General features: G+C 41.7%; 1 protein-coding gene across 1 annotated transcript in view; it reads left to right on the forward strand.

Annotated features, from left to right (window-relative positions):
- Positions 1-22,431, forward strand: part of OTOP1 (otopetrin 1) — a 29,686-nt gene continuing 7,255 nt past the window's right edge. Inside the window, exons 1-4 of the mRNA XM_025187343.3 lie at positions 1-1,438; positions 8,528-8,664; positions 15,254-15,312; positions 19,348-19,478. Coding sequence (XP_025043128.3) covers positions 1,021-1,438; positions 8,528-8,664; positions 15,254-15,312; positions 19,348-19,478 — 745 coding nt within the window. The 5' untranslated portion in view covers positions 1-1,020. The remainder of the gene's footprint in view (positions 1,439-8,527; positions 8,665-15,253; positions 15,313-19,347; positions 19,479-22,431) is intronic.

Raw genomic sequence — 22,431 nt, forward strand, 5'->3', positions numbered from 1 at the left:
CTCCAGCACTGACAAAGCCAAACCACACGCTTCTTCAAGCCCCCAGACTCGGAACCCATTCACCCCTATCCCTTCTAGGACAGGCGACCGATACCCGCCACTCCCTCCATACACCTTGCTCCTGCCGCTAGGTCACTCAGCCCTGGCCCCTGCACTCTGACAACCCGCCCTCGCTGAAGTCCCACTGCGCCCCCCGTTACACCCTCATAGGAAACCACCTCCGCTTGCACCCTTCACCCTTCCACCAATCCCAGCGCCTCAGCTACAGTACCCGGCTCCCCATCGCCAAACCCTCCTCCAGCTCCCCACAGACACGGGCAACCCTGACTCCCGCTTTCAGCGGCCCTGACTTCTCCAGCTGCGGGCGCTCCGCGCGCTTTCCCCAGCGTCCGCCGCACCTCGCCCACCTGCTGCGATGCGCCCAGACTCGCCAGGCCCCCTCCCCGCCCCGATCCCCACTCCCCTCCCCCAGCCTTGCCCTGCGCTCGCTCCTCTCGCCCCCGGGGCACGGCCAGAGGGAGGGGATAGGGCGCAGGGGCCGGCTGACGCTGGTGAGCTTCCCCCAGAGCGGTGCGCGGCTGAAAGCCAATCCCCTCCCGCGCCCAGCCGCGGGCAATGACAGCGGGACCTTGCCTGGCCAGCGGTATAAAATACCGGCTCGGTGCCCATTCCCTGCCCCGCAAGGCGAGGGAGCCGGGCGGGCTGTGGTAGGAGACGGCTGCTGGCGGGAGCGCACAGCCCCTCCGAGCCCCTGCGCGGGGACAGAGAGAGGCCACTGAGCCCTTCGCTTCCAGCCTGGCGGGGAGAAGGGAGGGGACAGGCGAGCGCGGGCAGGCGGAGGGAGGCAGGGGAGCAGCCCGGCCGCGCGGTGAGCGCTCACAGGTGATTCTGGTCGCCGCCCCCTTCGCCTCCTCCCTTTCGCAGAGCGGCTAGCGGAGCGCCTGGGATCCCGCCGCCCTGTCCCTCCCCAGCCAGTCCCGGTGCGCAGCTCCGCCACGCTCAGGGCTCTCGACGGCCGCTATGGTGGAAGAGAAAACAGACCTCAGCTCCGGGGAGAAGACGAGCCGCGGGGGATGCCCGGACCAGCCGCTGCCTTACCCCAGCAGCCGGCAGCCGGAGGAGTGGGAGATGGAGAAGCCGGCGCAGGGGCCACCAGCGCAACCCGGAGGCAGCGGATCGGCGGGAGGCAGCTACCCGCAGAAAAATGCCGAGATCCTGAGCAGCCAGTACGGCATCAACCTGTTCCTCGCCGGGCTGCTGCTCATGTTCGCCTGGGCTGTGCATGCGGTGGGCATCAGGAAGCAGGATCTGCTCTCCTATCTCATCACCATCATGCTCATCCAGCTGCTCTGGATGCTGTGGTACATCTGCAGGAGCTACAGCCAGAGGAGGCTCATCCAAGAGAAAGACACTCACGCGGGAGCCCGCTGGTTAAAGTGTAAGTAGCGAGCCCCCCAGCCATGTCCTGGCAGGGCCAAGCCTGCTCTTTGGGTCCCCCGGCAAGAATTGCCAAACTCCCCCAGCAACCTCCCAGCGGCTCAGCGCGCCTGGGTACTTGCTCTAGCCCTGGTCAGAGTGTAGCGAAGGTGCCTATGTTCAGCACAATGTAAGTTTCTAGTTAGTTCATTCCATGCCACCTACAAGTGGCCAGTCAGGTTCCTTTGAAAAGAGAAATTTCACTCCCAGAAAGAAAGTTCCTCTGAAATCCCCTAACTTCTACCCTTCTTATCAGAGATATGTGCCACACCAGAGTATTCTTTTATTTTGTGATTATATTTTTCTTCTTAATGCTATTCTTTTCAGTACAAAACCAGTAAAAACAGCCAATCAACCAACCAACCAGCCAAACAAACAAACTCAACTATATGTCTATAGCTATAGAAATAGATGTAACTACAGAGGATTTAAATACCCATTATGTAGGTGAACATACTAAAGCCTGGAAAAAAAACACCCCACACTGCATGAAACCTAGATATCAGCATGGCAGGCACATTGAAGATAGGACAATTAGGCTGGATCAGGCATAAAGATCAGGCAAATAAAACAAGAAGTGTGAATCCATTTGTAGAGAGGAATTTGGCATCTGGAAAATGCACTCTTTTCAAACAAGGCAACATTATTTATTTTATTTCATAATGACTAAGAGGAGAGGTTATGTCAGAATTCTATAAAATCATGAGTGGTTTGGAGAAAATGAATAAGGAAGTGTTATTTATCCCTTCACATAACACAATAACTGGAAATCACGCGATTCAATTAATAGGCAGCAGGTTTAAAAAAACTATGAGGAAGTACTTCTTCACACGGTCAATATGTGGAACTCATTGGCAGGAGATGTTGTGAAGGCCAAAATTAGACTGTGGTCCAAAAATGTAGATAAGTTCATCAATGGCTATTAACCCAGATAGTCAGGGATGCAACTCCATGCTTTAGGTGTCCTTAAGCCTCTGCATGCCAGAAGCTGGGGCTGAATCAATCAGTAATTGCACTGTTCTATTCATTCTCTCTGAAGCATCTGACTCCAGCTACTTTTGGAAAAGAGTATACTGAGCTAAATGGACCATTAGTCTGACCCAGCATGGCCATTCTTATGTTCTTATGGCACCGCAAGTATTTGTGATGCTTTTCAGAGAGCCAAGATGGCAAGAACCCTTCCCCAAGGAGTGTGCAGTTTAGGATGTAAACTAGGTATGCTATTCCAGTAGCACCTAAAGGCTAAAAATGGAATTTCTGGGAAGTTTTATTTAATAATGTACTGAACAGTGACAAAGTCATGTTACGTTAAAAGAATGTTGTGTTTTCAGGGTTGCAGGAACAAAGCAAGGCCTTCTGCAGTAACCATTAAGCTGTAGCTTGGAATTCCAGCTGGCAAGGCTGATTTTATCAACAATCTTTTTTTTTCTACCTGTAGTGCTGTAAGTGATAAACTAGAAACATGGGTGAGTTAGATGGAATATAGAAGTTGCATAAACCACTGGGGCCAGAGCATTTTTAAAAGCAATGTCTCATAGCTTTGATGCAAATAGAAGACCATTTCTGTGCAGCTGCTAGTGACCATCACTTAGATGAAAAACACTAGGAAATCTAAAATTTGATATTTCAAAATAATAAGTAGTTGCTCTAAAACTTCATTTTGTCACTGACTCCAGAATCAGAAAGGACCACTGTAACCATGTTGTCTGATCTCTTATATAACATAAGCCATAGAACTTCCCCAAAATAATTCCTAGAGCATATCTCCTCAAAAAATATCCAGTCTTGATTTAAAAAATGTGAGTGATGGAGACTCCATCAGGGCCACTGATATGTACTGGGTGATCACTCAACATTTGCACGATGATTTTCACAAGTTTTCCTCATTTTTTTGGCCAGCTCTATTAGCTAGTTTTTCAGGATGTGTTTCTTTGTTCTCATTGCAAAAAGAAAATGGCAAGACAAGAAGAAGACTGGCTAAATTAGAAAATATTAATTTTATCTAGATTACTTAGTTGGATTTAATTGTCAAGCATTTTGATACTCAATAAATGACATGTTTTTATGTATTTTCTTTTGTCAGCAAATACCATGGTGGAAAAACTGTAACTACTTTACCACTTACAGCTTGCATTTTACCAACATAAAAATTGGATGAGATTTACTGAACAAAAACATCTCTTTATACAGTTATGTATCTTCTTATATAGTTAGCTAAGATGTAAAATATAGTGAAGTTAGGCACAATAGATTTTCATCCAACCTAAATCATTTCTAACAAGATCCTTTTGTGAAATATATTGGCAGTTTGAACCTCAGAATATTGTTCTTTCCAAATTTGTATGGTATGCAAAGCACATCTCCTGAAGTCTTAATGCAGGAAAAGTTTCTATTGACTTCTATTTTGCTTCTGTTAAGATTATATAAGCATGCTCCCAAGTAATCATTTCCTTAAAAGTTAGCAAGAAAGATACATAAATGAATTCCTTTGCCTGACTTATTCCAGTATGGCATTTTCCTGTCTTGATCCCATGATTAAAAGAGACATAAGAACAACCATAGATCCATCTAGCTTGGTATCCTGTTTCTGACTGTGATTAATGCCAGAAGCCTGAGAGGGACTGAACAGAACAGGTAATCATCAAGTGATCCATTCCCTGTCATCCACTTCCAGATCAGACAGAGGCTAGAGATATTGTTCCTGCCCATCCTGACTAACAGCCTTTGATAGTCCTGCGCTTCATGAATGTATCTAGTTCTTTTTTTGAACTTGGCCTTCACAACATTCTCTGGCAGGGAGTTCCATAGGTTGACTGTGCGTTTTGTGTGTGTGTGTGGGGGGGGGGGGGGAGAATACTTCCTTTTGTCAGTTTTTAAACCTGCTGCCTATTTATTTCATTTGGTGATTTCTAATTCTTGTGATATGTGAAGGAGTAAATAGCTCTTCTTTATTCACTTTTTCCACACCAGTCATGATTTTATAGATCTCTATCATATATTTAGTCATCTCTTTTTGCAAGCTGAAAAGTCCCAGTGTTTATAAACTCTCCTCATACAGCAGCTGTTCCATACATCTAATCATTTTTGTTGCCTTTTTCTGAACTTTTTCCAATGGCAAGATTTTTAAAAAAATGGGCTTATGACATCTGCCCACAGTATTTAAGATATGGGTATATCTTAGATTTATGTAGAGGCAATATTATATTTTTTCATCTTATTATTTATCCCTTTCTGAATGATTCCCAATATTCTATCAACTTTTTTGAGTGTTGCTGCACATTCAGTGGATGTTTTCAGAGAATTATCCACAATGACTCCAAGATCTTTCTTGAGTGGTAATAGCTAATTTTGATCCCATCATTTTATATGCATAGTTGGAATTGTTTTCCAATCTTTTTGCATTTATCAAAACTGAATATATCAACATTGAACACTGCTTTATTGTATAGTGCCTCAGACAAATGAGGTGGGCAGTTTTTTAAGAGAGAAATGAACATGTTTCTCCCATGAGCAAGTTTATCCTATTCTTTTCTCTGGTCATGTCTTCACTAAACAGAAGATTGATGCTGCTGCGATCAGTCTTCCGGAGTGCCATTTACCAGGTCTAGGTAAGACTAGCTAAATCGAACTCAGAGGGTGCTCCCAACAGCAACAAATACTCCTGGTTCTGCAAGGAGCAGGGAAGCTAACGAGAGCATTTGCTCCCGTCAGCCTCCTGCTGTGGAGACCGCCGGGAAATTTGAAACAAGGTATGTTGACCTGTATGCTAATTAATGTAGCTGGAGTTGTGTACCTTGATTTGACCTTCTCCTCTAGTGCAGATCTGGCCTCCAACAACACAAGTCACATCTAAATTATGGCCAGCCTAGTTAACTTGGACAAAGACCCTTAGCCTCAAATTTGAATGCTGGGCATTTTGTATGTGGTGTTGGTGTATTGGCCTGAGACATTAATTGGACTACTTGTTGTTTGAAACTGCCCAAACAATATATTTTTAATTTGAGTCACAGAAGACCTACTTTAACTTCCTTGTAGACAATGACATAACTCTCATTGACTTCAATGGGAGCAAGTATGAACCCATAGCATATTTAGAGAAAACCAAAGGAAGTATGTGTGCAGAAATAGTCATTGTAACATAAATCATTCTTACTCTATGCAGGGGAAAAGTGTTTCTCCACTGACCATTTAGAATAATTGTCTAGAACTTGTGAAATTTAGAAAACTTGTCAAAGGAAATCCATGACCCTGTGTAATACAAAGCCAAACGGACCGGAATTACAATAAATGTACAATTGCTGATCCGGGTGAAAACAAGATGTGAGTAGTGGAGGCGTCTTATCAGAAACTAAGTTACAATTCATTTTTGCTTTTGTGTGCTTAAGCCTTTCTTTTCTTTCTCTTCTCTCATTCCCTCCATCCCTTAGGAATGCCCCAAACTCAGTTGCATTCTTCTCATAAGTAATGAAAAAGAGTTTGTAGAATCAGACCCTAGTACTGTGCATCCTTTTCACTAACCACATGACTTCACCATTTCACATAGTTTTAGAGTATACGTATATGTAGAAATAATTTTTCTCACTTTAATATTTAACTAAAGTGAGAAAAATGGTGTTTAAAGATATTTATAATATAGAAATATTAGGGCTTGAGCCTGTACCACTCGTCATAGTAGTTTTCCCACTGGGATCAGGATTAGGGGTTAAATCATTTCAAAGTCAGTCTCTGTGTGTATACCAACTGTTGCTGCAGAAGGATTTTGCTTCCTGTTAAGATAATTACATTGAAAAAGAAACAAACCCTTAAGGCATATTGAAACCATAAGAAAAAGTGTCCAAATAGACTGTGGGGTTTTTTAAATTTTTTTTTTTTGTAGTAGTTCCTTGGTATTTTAGAAATTACCCTGCAAGGTATTTTAATAGGGTTAATAATCCTAATTCTCTTTTAAACAATATTAATTTGTTGTAGAAGCAAGCCTAAATGACCAACTGCTAAAGCAGTCTAAATTCTACCATCTTACAGTACAAGTTGAAAAATTATACAGTATGTGTAGTTAAATCAAGGTACTAATCATGCAAACACATCCATATGTGAGAAACATTGCATAATGACTAGTCCAAATGAACTCAATGGGAATACTCACTTCAGTAAAATTACTCACATAAACAGGTATTTGCAGATTGGGCCAGTGAAAAGTTGAGACCGGATTCTCTGCTGGTGTAAGCAGTATCTCTAGGAATTTTCGTCTTGGTTTCTTTATGTATAAAATATTTGTAAAATATTAAACTAAAAATATTAATTAAAATGAAATCCTTCAGATTGCATTCCATTCCCAAACCTTATTCTTATTTAGTGACAAAGCAAATTAACTGAGTAAACTGTTATTTAAAAAATGTCTGTAGCAAAGTGTGAATATATATATATATATATATATATATATATATATATATATATATATATTTTCTCCTCTGTACCTGATTTGAATCTTCTTGTATTGCAGTGTTGTAGCTATCAGAGGGGTAGCCGTGTTAGTCTGAATCTGCAAAAGCGACGAGGAGTCCTGTGGCACCTTATAGACTAACTGAAGTGTAGGAGCATAAGCTTTCGTGGGCAAAGACCCACTTCGTCAGATGCATGTTGTAGCTGTGTCAGTCCCAGCATAGTAGAGACAAGGTGAGTAAGGTAATGTCTTTTATTGGGCCAACTGCTAGTCCAATAAAAGGTACTACCTCACCCATGTTGGAACTTCTTGTTCATTTGTAATATAACCAGGGAAGTACACTATAAATATGAATAATTCCCAAACAGAAACACTTACACTATTACAATTTTCATTTAAATAAATAGCTTATCTGTAGTAGGGTATTTTTGAAGTGTTATTATAAGAATGAAGAGTCTCCTTGGTTCACTTGTTAACTTTAATTTTAGAGAACAAAATACATATTGCCCTCAAACAATAATTTCAATGGGACATTTCATGTTCATAAGGTGAACAAGATTTGGTCCGTTAAATATAAAATAAATACTGAACAAAGTCAGCTCTTGTGATATCATCTGCCATCTCTATATTATAATAAGAAGCAGGATCAAAGACCCAGTGATCTAAATTCAGAGGGTACTTAGACAATTTTTACCTGGACTTTATTCAGATTAACGTAAGTTTAACATTAATGGGAGTTTGTCTACGCAAGGATTCAGGAAGAAATATTGAAGAAAGGCTTCAGTCTGGCATAGTAATTTTATCTTCCTTTGTGTCGTGTTAATTATGTTGATACAATATGGTTCAGTAACAACATAGCTGTATCTTATCATATAGATTTCCAAAATGAGTTCTCACTTAGATCTTTGAAGTGAAAGACATTGGAATTATACCAGAAAAATGTACAGGGGAACATTAAAAAAAACCCTCTATAAAACGTTATATAAACATTAGACAAACACAAATAAATACATGTTAAAGTAATGTCTCTCAGGATGAATTCTGAAATCTCTTGAGTTCATTTGAAAAAAATGCTTAAAGTTTTTGGTCTCTGACTTATAGTGGTTCAGAATAACCTTCTGAACAATTGAGATGGCATACCAAGTGATTGTATTACTGCACAGTGTAGGACTCTTGGGTCAGGAGACTGTAACAGTATTGTTCACCTCTGCAAGCAGTATAGTTTGTGGTTCAGCTATATAGGGCATTAATTCATTTCACTGTATAACAGACTCTGTGCTACAGTTACTTGAGGCTCTGTTCAAGCAAGGTGCTGAGTACTTCCTATAAGATGCTGAAAGCCTTTAGCTCCCTGGGAATTGTAAGATCGGTCCCTAAAAACTGTGTGAGGTATTCGTGTATTCTGGTTATATTTAAGTCCTAGAATGTGAAAAAGCTTTCATGAATTACAGAGCTTTATTGCATGGAGTAAACTGATCTTATGACCATTTACTTTGTTTACTGGTTAGTAGGCATAGCTTTTTCAAAACATGAATTTTCATTTTTTAGTACAGATTCTCTGAAGACAGGTAAACCACATATTAACATTTTCTAATCTCTTTTTTGTTTTAGGTGGGATTACATTATTTGCAGTGATTACTTTAATTCTGGACTCTTTTAAAATTGGATTCTTTATTGGATTCTCAAACTGTTTATCAGCAACTGAAGGCATTTTTCCTGTTACACATGCAATGCATACGCTTTTTCAGGTAAAAGCAACCAGTTTAATTTATATCTGTTTTTCTCACCAAGCATACTTTTTTGTGCATGTTCCTTTTACTCTGTTTCTGCTAATTTAGTTTCTAAAAATGTTAAAGGATAACTTATTAAAGCTTAAACTTTTTGTGTGTGCAGACCCCTTTCTGAATGCAAACTGGGATTTGAGCATGCAGATCAGGCAGCAGAGCAAGAAGTTACCCAATTTATATCCAAAACTGCCTGTTTGTATTTAAAAATATAATGGCTCCTCATACAGAGATATATGTATAAATATTTCATAGATAAAAAAGTGTCCTAAAATTTTGGTCCTAAATTTGGAGCAACATATCTTTTTGTAGTTCAAGATAGGTACATAGTTGTCATATCTCTTTATATAAAAGGAGACAAATACATTTCACTGTTGCTTCTGCACTGGGACTAGCCATACCAGTTCAGTCCATTGATCCATCTAGTCTGGTGTCCTGCGGCTCGCAGTAATGAATATTTGATTCTTCAAGGAAAGCAAAACCCCTACAAAATGTTCTTGTGCAATGCTTATTCACCAGGGGGAAATTCCTTCCTGAAACAAGCTAATTATGGGTTTTCACCCTGAAGCATGTTATTGATCACGCACGTCACTGCATGCATGACAGCAAACATAGCCAATGAGGAATGTGCAATTATCCAGTTGTATTTTAAGTCCAACCATTTGTCTCCATGTTATCATGTGGCAATGAATTCCACACTCGATTATATGTTGCCTGAAGAAGTGTTTCTTTTCTATTATTTTAAGCTTACAGACAACCCCTTGTTACGTAGTAGGGCAAAAAGGAGAGGCTGATGAAATTTCACAATAGCCTCCACAACGTTGACTACCTGAATCAAGATCCTCATAGTTTCTTCATCCCAGACAGTGAACCAGATTATGCACAAGCATGAGGGTCAGATGCGTATTGGGGGAGGCCTAACTAACTTCAATTCCCTTGTACAGCCAGCTCTGAAGCAGAATTCCAACCTGAGCTCTCCCATCTTTAATGCAGAGTTGTACTGAGAAAGGGAAAAATAAAAAACCCACAAATGACTCATGCTTATAAGATCACTTAATGCACCTCCAGAAGGTGCTTAGATAACATGACAATAGGTGCTGTGTAAGAACTGTGCTAGACAATTTGGATTTGATTAAAAACTTTCATAAAATTAGGAAGCCTTTTGATCCAGTGTTTTAGTATAGGCCCATTTTACATTTGGCAAATGTTTCACTGAACAGATAGGCAAATGTGGAGGGAATGTGGTATTTTGGTTAGCATGCTGGAGATCAGATCTCTCAGTTTCATCAATGAAATGCTGTATAAACTTAGGCCCACATTTTCAGAAGTGTCCACTAAGTGTCACTCATCTTCAAGAAACACTGGAACAAGTGTAAAAAAGCACAGCTATGAATTGCTGTGTTCTGTTCACACTCTCTGAAGCATCTTCTGGCTATAGCCACTGTTGAGAGACAAGAGACTGGTCTAGATGGATGATTGGTTTGATGCAGTATGCCCATTTTCCTTATCTAATGATGACCAGGGAAATGGAGGACCTATCTTATGAGAGGAGATTGGAAGAGGCTGGCATTTTTAGCCTTGCAGAAAGACGCCTGAGAGGGGATATGATAGCTTTCTATGAATGCATTAGTGGGTAAAGAGGTGGATGGGTAAAGAGCTATTTATATTAAATGACAATATTGGTGCAAGAACAAATGATTATGTACTGGCTATGAATAAATTCAGACTGGGAATCAAAAGCAACTTTCTACTCAGCGGAGGGATGAAATTCTGGAACAGCCTCCCAATACGATTTGGGTGTGTGTGTGGGGGGGGGGGGGAACTTAATTAGATTTAAGAGAGGGACGGACAAATTTGAGTGATTGCATGATGGGGTTGCTTGTGATGGCATGGGCAAGCCTAAGGTTCACACGCAGTTTAAGTCTGATGTTCCTAAAATCTCCTGCTTCGGGGTTTCAGCCAGCCATCTGCAGGGATCAGAAAGGGATTCATTTCACCCCCATCCCAGCCATCTAAATTATTCTGAATTGTTTTGATGTTGTTTGTCTCCTTGCTTGCCATAGCTGGAGATGGGACATTGGGTGCAGTGGGCCAGAGTTGTGAGGTAGCCCTGAGCGTTCCCTTGGTCAAGTACTTGGCTAATTGGCACCAGTTCAGAGAGCTCACCAAGTCAGGGTTTCTCCCTACACATGATCACCAGCCATCTGTGGGTCTGGGAAGGAATTTTCTGTGATGTCAGATTGGCAGTGACATTGGGGGTATTTTGCCTGCCTCTGCAGCATGTAGATGCTAGTCACTTGCCAAAACCATCTGGGTATATCTCACTTAATAATTTCCCTGCCATTGCTGGGGTCTCTGATACAGGTGCATCTCAGTCTCTCCTGTTTTCTGCCTGTGGCAAATAATAGTCTAGACTCCTTTGGCCTGGAATACTGAGGTCTAACTTTGATTGTGATATGCAGATGTTCAGACTAGATGATCTGGTGTTCCCTTTGGGCTTAAACTCTATCATTCTATGCCTGCCCCCTTTTCAAGCATTTACTCTGTTGTGTTCTGTGATTACTGAAGATTGACTAGAGCTAGAAGGTATCTTGGCAGGGGACTGGACTTGATGACCTCTCCTCACGGCAGGACCAAGCACCATCTAGATCAGTGGTTCTCTAACTTTTTGGTCCGTAGACCACCCTTCTCAATGCAGATCTTTCTGTGTCCCACCACTCATGATGACAAAATGGGTGCAGGAGGGAGTAGGGATGGGGGGTCTGGCTGGGAGGATAGGTGCAGGAGTGTGCTGAGAGGTGGGGAGTCTTGGCAGGAGGGAATAGGGAGCATTTATTTGACTCTATGCCTCCCACTACTCCCAAGGTATGTCTAGACTACACCTCTCTGTCGACAGGGAGATGTAGATTAGGCCCATCGAAATTTCTAATGAAGCAGGGATTTAAATATCTGTAGAAAATAAAGCCTTTTTCAACAAATCCTGTAAACCTCATTTTTTGAGGAATACAGGATCTGTCAAAAAAGGGTTTATTTCCAACAGATCCGCATCCAGACTACCATTTTTTTCGAATAAACTTCATTAAAAAAAAAAAAGCGGCAGCCATGTTTATGCTAATGAGGCACAGGATATTTAAATCCCTGCTTTATTAGGGATTTCAATGTGCTTGATTTGCATCCCTTTGTTGCAAGCAAGCTGTTTCCTGTGCTGCTGCCCCCTACCTCATCTGGGGGAGACACTACCTTCCCCCACAAGCCAGATCCAACCTAAGAGGCTCCCCCTACCCCTTGCAATGGGAAGCAAGTGCTGGTGCTCCAACCTCACAGCAGAGGAGGGGGGACTGGAGCACCTGTACAGGTTCCCTGATGCAGGAGGGGGAAGCGAGCCATGGGCCCGCAGCCCACTAGTGGTCTACAGACCACACGTTGAGAACCACTGATCTAGATCATCCCTGACAGATGTCCATGGCTGGTCCAAACCAATTGGCGGCCCCAGGCAACCACTTTGGGGCGGGGAAAAAAACTGCTGGGCAAAATTTGTCAAGCAAAAAAAAAAAGATCCTAGATCCCTTTCTGCAGTGCTCCTACTTAGACAATCACTTCCTATTTTGAATGTTTGAAACTGATTGTTCTCCCTAAGTGGAGTACTTTGCATTTGTCCTTATTCAACTTCATCCTATTTATCAGATAATTTTGAATTATGACTCTATCCTCCAAACACTTGCAAACCCTTCTAGCTTGGTATCATCTGCAAACTTTATGGCTACGTCTAGACTGGCCCCTATTACGAAATAGCCATGCTAATTTCCAACTTTGGAATAGGGAAATCCGCAGGGGATTTAAATATCCCCCACGGGATTTAAATAAACATGTCCGCCGCTTTTTTTCCGGCTTGGGGAAAAGCCGGAAAAAAGCGTCTAGACTGGCGCGATCCTCCGGAATAAAGCCCTTTTCCGGAGGATCTCTTATTCCTACTTTCAGGTGGAATGAGGTGTACCGGTGGAACGAGGTGTACCGGTAGTTCAGAATAGGAAGCCTAATCCGAACTACCTAGTTCATGCCGCGTGTAGCTGCGGGCACGGAGTCCGAACTAGCGGACATTTAAAAATGGCGGCGCCCGGCAATATGCAAATGAAGCCCGGGAAATTCAAATCCCGGGTTTCATTTGCAACTCCGGTTGCCTACATTAACCACCCTAGTTCGAACTAGGGTGGTAGTGTAGACATACCCTAAGAATGGTTATCTAGCCAGTTATACACCCACCTTATAGTATTCTGGGAATCTGATTTCTCCAGATTCCATGCCATCATCCCTGCGGAATATGGTGTGTCATTCCACTATCACCTTGCATTCCTCATTCATTCCACTAGACTGAATCAATAGGGAACTCAATCCTGAAGTCTCACTCTATGGTCCTTCCACAACCAAAGGTGAAAGTAGGCCAATGTACCCAGGTATTCCATACTAGTAAGAAAATGGCTGGCGGGGGATGCTGCAGGTGGCGGAGTGTGCATTCCCAGCCATGCTCCCTCTTGGTTATGTGGGGCTCTCAGACTGTCCTGCTGGCCCTGTGCTGGCTGGAAACTGTGCAGCACCTGCAACATGCAGCCTCTGGAGTGGGGGAGCAACAGAGTGTCTTTACATGGTGCTGTGCATGCAGGCACTGGCCCTGCAGCTCCCATTTGTCCAGGAACAGGAGCAGTGTGGGACAGGCTAACTGGCTGGGACTGCCCCAGCCCTAAGTCTTCCCCACCTGCCTACCCTGAGTCCCCACACCTGTCAGCCCCCTGCCCTGTAAGAAATTTAAGTTACTTTCACACTTGATTATAACCTCAGTATCATCAGATTCTTTCTTTCTTTCTTTCTTTCTTTCTTTCTTTCTTTCTTTCTTTCTTTCTTTCTTTCTTTCTTTCTTTCTTTCTTTCTTTCTTTCTTTCTTTCTTTCTTTCTTTCTTTCTTTCTTTCTTTCTTTCTTTCTTTCTTTCTTTCTTTCTTTCTTTCTTTCTTTCTTTCTTTCTTTCTTTCTTTCTTTCTTTCTTTCTTTCTTTCTATTCCACCTTTCCTACCCAGTCTTCAGTGATGTGCTCTGCCTCTTTCATTTCCCCCAAAACTGGCCTTTCTGCACTTTTGGCTCCTTCAACCTTTTACCTGCTGTGGTTGTTTCTCTGATAACTACCAGCCTTCTCTTCTGCTTTCTATATGTCACGTCTCCTCCCTGCAGGCTATTCACAGCATCCCCTTCATCTTGAATTCCTTCATTGGTCTGTCTCTTTCCTCATCATTCTCAACATTCTCAGCCTCATCAGGCACTACATAAATCTCACTGCTGCCTACATGTCTGATTGCACTTCTTACTTTCACTCCATACATTCCTCTCATTCTCCTTTTCTTCTTCCTTCTTTCCAATGCCTACTTTTGTCTTTATGCTTTTGCTCATGCAGTAACCTTACTCATGGAGCAGTCTCCCATTTCTTGTCCCCATGGAACCTTCACTATGCTCTCCTTCACTGCACAATTAAAATCTCACCAGGAATTCTTCCTACCTTGTTCCCCTCACCAATGATCTGTCACCTGAACTATCATCTTGTAACTTGTCTCCTGTGTCTTACTGTTGTCTGTTTTAAACTTATAGTTCCTTGGGGCAGGGGATTCTTCTCCTTTAAATATGCTGTAAAGCCAAGTGTAAATGCACTGTCCTTCTTTTAAATTAATAATAATGGTTACTAATAGGCAGTCGTCTGCAAGATAAAAACACTTAATTACCTGGAAACTTTATTGGCAGCCTCAGCCAAGAAACAAACTGCTGTACAGGTTGGGAACCAGTATGAACCTCTCACCCATCAAAAGGCTCTTCTCATGGCAGCACAGCTACTGTTGCTGTTAAAATATCTGTCCTGTTCACAAAGGACTTTATATTTCTGTCCTGTCAGTCTTGCAATTTCCTTTATATTTTCCACCACTACATGAAAAATAAGTTTCTTTAGCTACAGAAACTTCAAGTATGGGATGAGACATATCCTAATGAACTTTCTATTACAATGTTAGGTTTGGTTTAAGATTACTGGGGTCCATTGATCTAAGTTATGCAGCTTTAGCTACATGAATAACATAGCTGAAGTCAATGTACTTAGGTCTACTTCCCTCCGTGTCTTCACTGAGGTAAGTCAACAGTGTATGCGCTCCTCTTCACATCTGCAGTTCTCATTCTGATGGCATGCCAGTGTCGACAGAGTCCTCAGCAGTTGATTTATTGCATCTATACTAGACATGATGCATCAATTCCCGCTGGACTGATCACTGCCCATTGTTCTGGCAGGTAGTGTAGACAATTGCTCAGGTTTCTGAGTGGCAGGCAAGTTCTGGGTGAATGGCACAGGAGGCCAGAGATTATTTCAGATCAACTGAGCTTGGAAGGCAATTGTTCTGCACCAATTTAAAATCAGCAGAGAATCTGGCCATCAGTATTTTCATGTATATCCACCTTCATCGTTACTCACAAATGTAGTGACATTTACCCAAATGAACTGATTGTATTTTTATCTGTATTTCTGTTTAGGTGTATTTTCTTTGGTGTCATGCCAAGGATATTATCCAGTCTTTCAAAACACTTGAAAGGTAAAATGAATATGATTTAGCTCCTGAATATTACTTCTAGTTTGTTTTAAAATGCATTGTATTATCATATAAAAAAGTGAAAACTCTGAGTCTGATTCTCCCTTTACTCATATTTGTGTAAATTGTGTGCAATTTCATTTACTAGAGTAAGTGAGAGGGGGAATAGTTTTTAAATTAATATTTTCCATTTAAACAGTATTTATACTTTAACAAAAATAGTCAAAGAATATGCATATTTCAACTAATTATATCATGTGACACGACTGCTACAGCATAGTAATAGAAATGTAGCCGTGTTAGTCTGGTGTAGCTGAAGCAAAATACAGGACTATGTAGCACTTTAAAGACTAACAAGATGGTTTATTAGATGATGAGCTTTCGTGGGCCAGACCCACTTCCTCAGATCAAATAGTGGAAGAAAATAGTTACAACCATAGGGTATGTCTACACTACCCCGCTAGTTCGAACTAGCGGGGTAATGTAGGCATACCGCACTTGCTAATGAAACCCGGGATTTGAATTTCCCGGGCTTCATTTGCATAAGCCGGGCGCCGCCCTTTTTAAATCCCGGCTGGTTCGAACCCCGTGCCGCGCGGCTACACGCGGCACGAACTAGGTAGTTCGGACTAGGCTTCCTAGTTCGAACTACCGTTACTCCTCGTGGAATGAGGAGTAACGGTAGTTCGAACTAGGAAGCCTAGTCCGAACTACCTAGTTCGTGCCGCGTGTAGCCGCGCGGCACGGGGTTCGAACCAGCCAGGATTTAAAAAGGGCGGCGCCCGGCTTATGCAAATGAAGCCCGGGAAATTCAAATCCCGGGCTTCATTTGCAAGTGCGGTATGCCTACATTACCCTCCTAGTTCGAATTAGGAGGGTAGTGTAGACATACCCATATATACCAAAGGATACAATTTAAAAAATGAACAACCCATTGCCAGCTTTGTCCACATATTCACTCTGCTGATACCATTATTGGACCTAACCAAGTGAGTTATAAGATCAAGAACACATATTCTTGCGCATCCAGAAATATAATTTATGCTATCATGTGCCAAAAGTGTCCGTCTGCTATGTACATTGGACAAACGTCTCAGACACTTCACCAAAGGATCAATGCCCACAAAACAGATATTAGACAGGATCACAAAGAAAAAACAGTTTCTTGCCATTTCAACCAGAAAGGACATTGTCTCAACAACTTAACTACCTGCATCCTGCTCCAAAGACCTTTTAAATCTGCACTTAAAAGGGAATCCTCTGAACTGTCATTCATGCTAAAATTCGACACTTTACAAGTGGGTCTCAACAAACACTCTAGTTATCTTACCCATTACAAAGACAGCTTCCCCAATTATCACCTCTAATATCATTAGCCCACAGACACTTACCCCCCCCCCCCCCCGCATTCTCCTTCTGTTCTGAAATTTGATTTGTCCTTTTCATATGTGTTCATTTTTTAAAAATTGTATCCTTTTGTATATATGGTTGTAACTATTTTCTTCCACTATTTGATCTGAGGAAGTGGGTCTTATACAATGGCATTGTTTATATTTATATGATGGCGTTATTGATAAGAATAGCATATGTCAGTCTTCAGAAATAGTCATATTATAGTAACTTCCTGGATGGTTTTATATGAAAGTGCACATTTATGACAAGGATTTGCTAATCTAAACAGGAGTTGGTTTATGTTAATAGGCTCTATTTTCCACTTCCCTGAACAGGTACTTCAAAGCATTCTGCACTTCTTCCTCATACCCATTATAGTCACCCTTCCTTACAGGGATTCCCCTGCCTTCTCCAGATTCTACTCCATTTCCATCTGCTGAGCCAGATTTCCTGGTAGAAATGGTCAAAGCTGCAGAGGGGATTGTTCACACAATTCCAACTCAAATAAGTGGGAGTAGTGTAGTTAAACACCTTAAGAGACCTTAAATCCTTAATCCCAGAATAACATGAACTCATCTGAAAATTAGAGTAAAGACAAATATACTTGGAATATGTAGTGGGATAATGGGTCAAAACATAACAGTAAATTGAAAACTATGGATGTTTTGACCCATTATTGTAGAATACTGTAGTAGGGAACAAAATAGTATTCCCACTGCTCACCACAGACTTCTTTCTGCTGCATTAAGTTTCAAATCTGTTTGCATTCTCTGATAATTTCTTTATCTCACCTTTGCACAAAGTCCCAGATTCAAAACTAACACACTACAAGATTGATTTATAAGTGGATTGCTTATTTCACTTGTACATACTGCAAGACTTCTGAAAATAAACTAAAATAATAGTATTTTATATGATTAAATAGAACAATATGTTTTAATGTCACACTGTATGAGAGTCACTGCACAGCATATAACAAAGGCTCTATTGTGCTTCTGCGGTGAAGCCAATAATGGAAGTGAAGAACTAGTACCTCACAACTGTTTTCAAGAGCATTCCCATAGTTGTATGAACTGGCCCCAAATCCAACTAATGTGTGTGGATTTTCACACTTGAGATTCTGAAAAACCATAACATGACTTTTTAGTTCAGGACTTGACTCAGGATCTTGTCTAAAAATGAAAGCCAAGCCTGGTCAGATATTTATTATTTATATAACAATAACACCTAGAGGCCCCAGTCAAAATCAGACCTCATTGGCTCTGTATAAAAACACAGTGAAAGAAAATCCATGGCTCAAAGAATTTACAATTTAAATTGATCAAACAAAGATGGGAGACCAAACAAAGATGGGAGACCAAAGAGAATGAAAGTGACTTGTATAACATCGTGTAGCAGAGCCAGGACTAGAAACCAGTTTCCCTGGCTCCCTGGTCATTTCTGTATTCATTGGACTACCCTGCCTCCTTTACATAAGACAATGCACTGGGTTACTTCATATTGTCTCACTCTTTCTATTCACTCATCACAGTCATTGTGAGGTAGCTGAGTAATATGCGGAACATGGTAAAAGAGACTTGTTGAGAGCCACGGGGGGGTCATCACTGCTTGCAAGATGAGGATTTATGACTTCCTGGCACTGACTGCTGAATTTGGGTCACTGGACCACACCTGCCTCTATTCTATATATCAGAAAGACTTAGTAAATATAGGACTTGGCTTATTTTCTTTTTTCTATTTTTTAACATAATTCTCATTGGTGTTTGTGGGATTTATACACAAACCTGAAGAGGACAGAACCTAGAAGCAAGGTGTCTGGGTTGTTTTCTATCACTATGTAGCCAGTTCTTGCAGTTTAGCAGTGATGTTTCAAGATGAGCATTATGACATTTGTCAGGTATCACTAGATAAACCTGTTGGCTTACATCTGTGGCACTTCATCATTGTACAATGCCATGGGCAATGATTGTAGGTTTAGCAATAAAAAGAATGCCTGAGATCTGACATTTAGGCGTTGTGGGTCCACTCAAATCAATGATGTCACATGAAGTTCAGGATGAAATTTTCAAATGTACCTATGTGAATTAGGATCTTAAATCCTACTGAAAGTCAATAGGTCTTAGGTTTCTAAGGTGCTTTTGACATTTGTTATCACTAGCCAGTAATGCACTGTAAATCATACTAATTTCTTCCCCTCTCTCAATGGTGCTAGTTGTAATTTTATTATTTTTTCAGTCACTGTTTAATTTTGTCCCTGCTAGAATGCTGCCCACCTGTTCAACCATAGTTTTAGGAAGTATTTTCATAGATGCTATATAGTTTGATATTTTCACAGAGATCTAGAGCAAGGGTGGAGGGGGGGTCTCAAATTTCATTGCACCACAATGCCCTTCTGACAATGAAAATTACTAAATGACCCAGGAGGGGACACCAAAGTCTTCACCTGCTTGAATCCTGCTACCCCAGGTGGAAAGGACAAAGCCAAAGCCAGTCTCACCACCCTGAGTGGGAGAAGGAAGGGAAGCCAAAGTCCAAGGGCTTAGATGCATTGCATTTAAAACAAATTTAAAAGAGATGCATTGCATTTAAAACAAATAGGGTGAAATCCTTTGTACAGATGGTATCAATAACTAATCTTTCTTTTAGGTTTGGGGTGATCCATTCTGTGTTTACAAATTTACTCCTGTGGACAAATGGAGTATTAACAGAATCAAAACACCAACTCAACGAACACAAGGAAAGACTAATCACACTTGGTTTTGGAAACATAACAATAGGTAAGCTAGAGGGTTGATACATTTTTGGTAGATCTTCTATAATGCATGGTTATTCTAAATATGATATCCTAAGCATCATACCATACATAATGGCCCTCATCACCTGCAACTCTCATTTACTTCAGTGGGAGCTGCTGGTGCTCAGTCACCTTACTGAATTAGGGCCAGAATAATAATAATGACCACATGCTCTTAAAAAAAAAAGGATGTTGTAACTTTATATATATATATATAATCTCCAAAGCATCTATCCAGTAAGAAAGCACAGAAGGTAACTGAACAAAGGATTTAGTTAAAAAGAGATAGTAATTGTTACCATGTTATTAGTGATAAGCAGCTCTTCTGGCATGGGTTCAATCTTGCAAAGCCTGTCAGCTGAAGAGTCCCTCTGAATTCAATAGAACTACTCCAGTCGTACCAATGCAGAGGTCTGTTAAGGAGAGGAAGCAATTCAGGCCCATACGCAGGAATTTCTAGGGTGTGTGTGTGTGTGTGTGCTTTTTTGTAAATGTGGACGGAAGAGTGCAAAGGCACCCCTCCATAGTCCCCCAAGTAAGTGTTCTCCAGCTGTCAGGGGGAAGGCAGGGAGCGGCATGCTGCCCTAGCATCCCTCTCCTATGCTCCAGCCAGCTGGGGGAAGGCTGGGGCTGATTACCCGCACACACACCAGGAGCGAGGCCCAACCCCGCCTCTGGGGACCATGGAGGAGGGGTGTATTTGTAACCTTTGCACTCCCACCACCCACATACTGGCCTGCAGTTCCTACCCCCATCTTGTTCTGATGCCAGGACCCTTGGCTGGGGAGTCTCTCCACACGGTATATGAGCCAGTGGCACCAGGAGACAAGTTCTCAGAAGACATCCTTACACATAACACAGGAAGTCTGTTCCTGTACAGTGCTGAGGAGGGGGCACAAGTCAAATTTCAGTGGCATTGCAACCACACAGCCAAAGCAATGCTCCATACCACTCTGGCAGAGCTGTACTGGTTTTAGTACTGAATCACTGTTCAAAAGTGGTCAGACTGCCTCCCAGACCACAACCTATGGAACTTAAAGCAAGTGCATTACCCTTGGAGGGGGGAGGGGGAGGAGGAGGGAGGCGAGCAGCATTGGTTCTTCCTCTCCATATCTGCTCCCTTCTCCCAATTTGCACTACTGAAGTCAAGATTCTGTTTGTCAGTGCTGGTTTGTCTTCTGATTGTAAAAGTCTCTTCTCATACTGGACAATTTTCTCCACTGATAACAAATCACAGATTTTTGACAAATTATGGATATGATCCTCTGAGGTGCTGAGCACCTTCAACTCCCAATGAAATCAAGGGAAGTTGAGGGTAGTCAGTAGCTTAAATGAGAGATAACAGCACTCTGCAGGTGAGAGTACTTCTGCCTCAAAATTGTTCTGAAGGATTGTTTGGGATCATGTTAATTTTCACTGTAAGTGTGTGTGTGGGGAGAGCCAGAGATATGTAAGGAGTGAATATATTTGCAGTTTTGGTGTAATTTTTTTCCCTCCGAGTGAATCCATTCACCATGAATATTAAAACCTTGTTTTGTTTTTTCAATACTAAAGCCACAACCATCCACCCTTTGCCTCTGTCTATTGCAGATTATCTGAAAATAGTTTGTAATTTTTCATTACTCTCAATAGAGTTCAAGGAAAATGCAAAGTAATACATTCATCAATATTGAATTTTATCTACCATTTCTTTGCTCAGTTACTCAGTTTAAGAAATCCCTTTGTGTAATTTTGTAATAGATAGTTATGGACTAAGCTACCTGGAATAATTTTGTATCCTTGGCAAATCGTGTCACACCACTATTCACCTTTTTGGTTTTTTTAACAAAGCTTTCATATATTCATAAAAGACACCATCCTTGTAGGGGGGAAAATACCAAATAAGCCCATCACAGTAGCATTTAACTTCAAAAGGGGGAATCACTAGTTAAATGCAAATTAAAAAGAGTCATAAAGAGTGAAATGCCTGCAAGCTGCATGGAAACTTTTAAAAAGCCCACAATAGAGGCTCCAACTAAATGCATATCCCAAATTTAAAAAGTAAGAGGTCTAAAAAAAAATATTGCCAACACAACTAAACAGAGTAAAAGATGTGGTTAGAAGCAGAAAGACTTTTTAAAAAAATTGTAGGACAAATTCTGAGGAAAATTGAAAGAACCATAAATCCTGGCAAGCCAGATGTAAAATTATAATAAAGTAGGCTCAAAAAGGCTTTGAAGATCAGCTAGAAAAGGACAAATACTAATAAATGCTTTTTAAGCACATCAGAAGCAGAAAGCATGTCAAATAATTAGCAAGGCCACTGGACAATTGAGGTGCTAAAGTAGTGGCTCCCAACCTTTTATACTATAGATCAGCAAACCCATTCACAAACTTTTTGTAGACTGGTTACATTTTATTTGTGTATTCATTATGCAAATAATGAATATGCAAATATAATGTTACCAGTTTACCAAGGGGCCCCAACGAACAGGTGGCTTCAGCTCCGGTAGCCGTCGGCCATGTGCTGCTTTAATGGGGTCACAGATATGTGAACAAGGATGATCCAGTGGATATAATGTATTTAGACTTTCAGAAAGCCTTTGACAAGGTCCCACACCAAAACCTCTTAAGCAGGGGTGGGCAAAAAGGCTTCCATGGGCCAAATCTGGCCCACCAAGTGAGTTGATCCTGCCCACGGAAGCTCTGCTGCTCCCCCTGTCCTCTGGCCAATCAGGGACTGAGGGTGGGGGGAAGCATGCAAAGTCTCCTCCTGCCCTGCCTCCACCCTGTAGGGAGTGTGTGGTGCTTAGAAGCACTGCATGCTCCTGGCAGGGTGGGAGGAGACTTTACGTGCTCCCCCTACCCCCAGGCCAATCAAGACTTAGGGAGGGGAGCACATGAAGTCTCCTCCCATCCTGCAAGGGGCTCAGCACTTAAAAGTCAACCACCAGATG

This window comes from Pelodiscus sinensis, chromosome 4 (assembly GCF_052426305.1).
Source record: "Pelodiscus sinensis isolate ZL-2025 chromosome 4, ASM5242630v1, whole genome shotgun sequence".
In the NCBI taxonomy this organism is placed as follows: Eukaryota; Metazoa; Chordata; order Testudines; family Trionychidae; genus Pelodiscus; species Pelodiscus sinensis.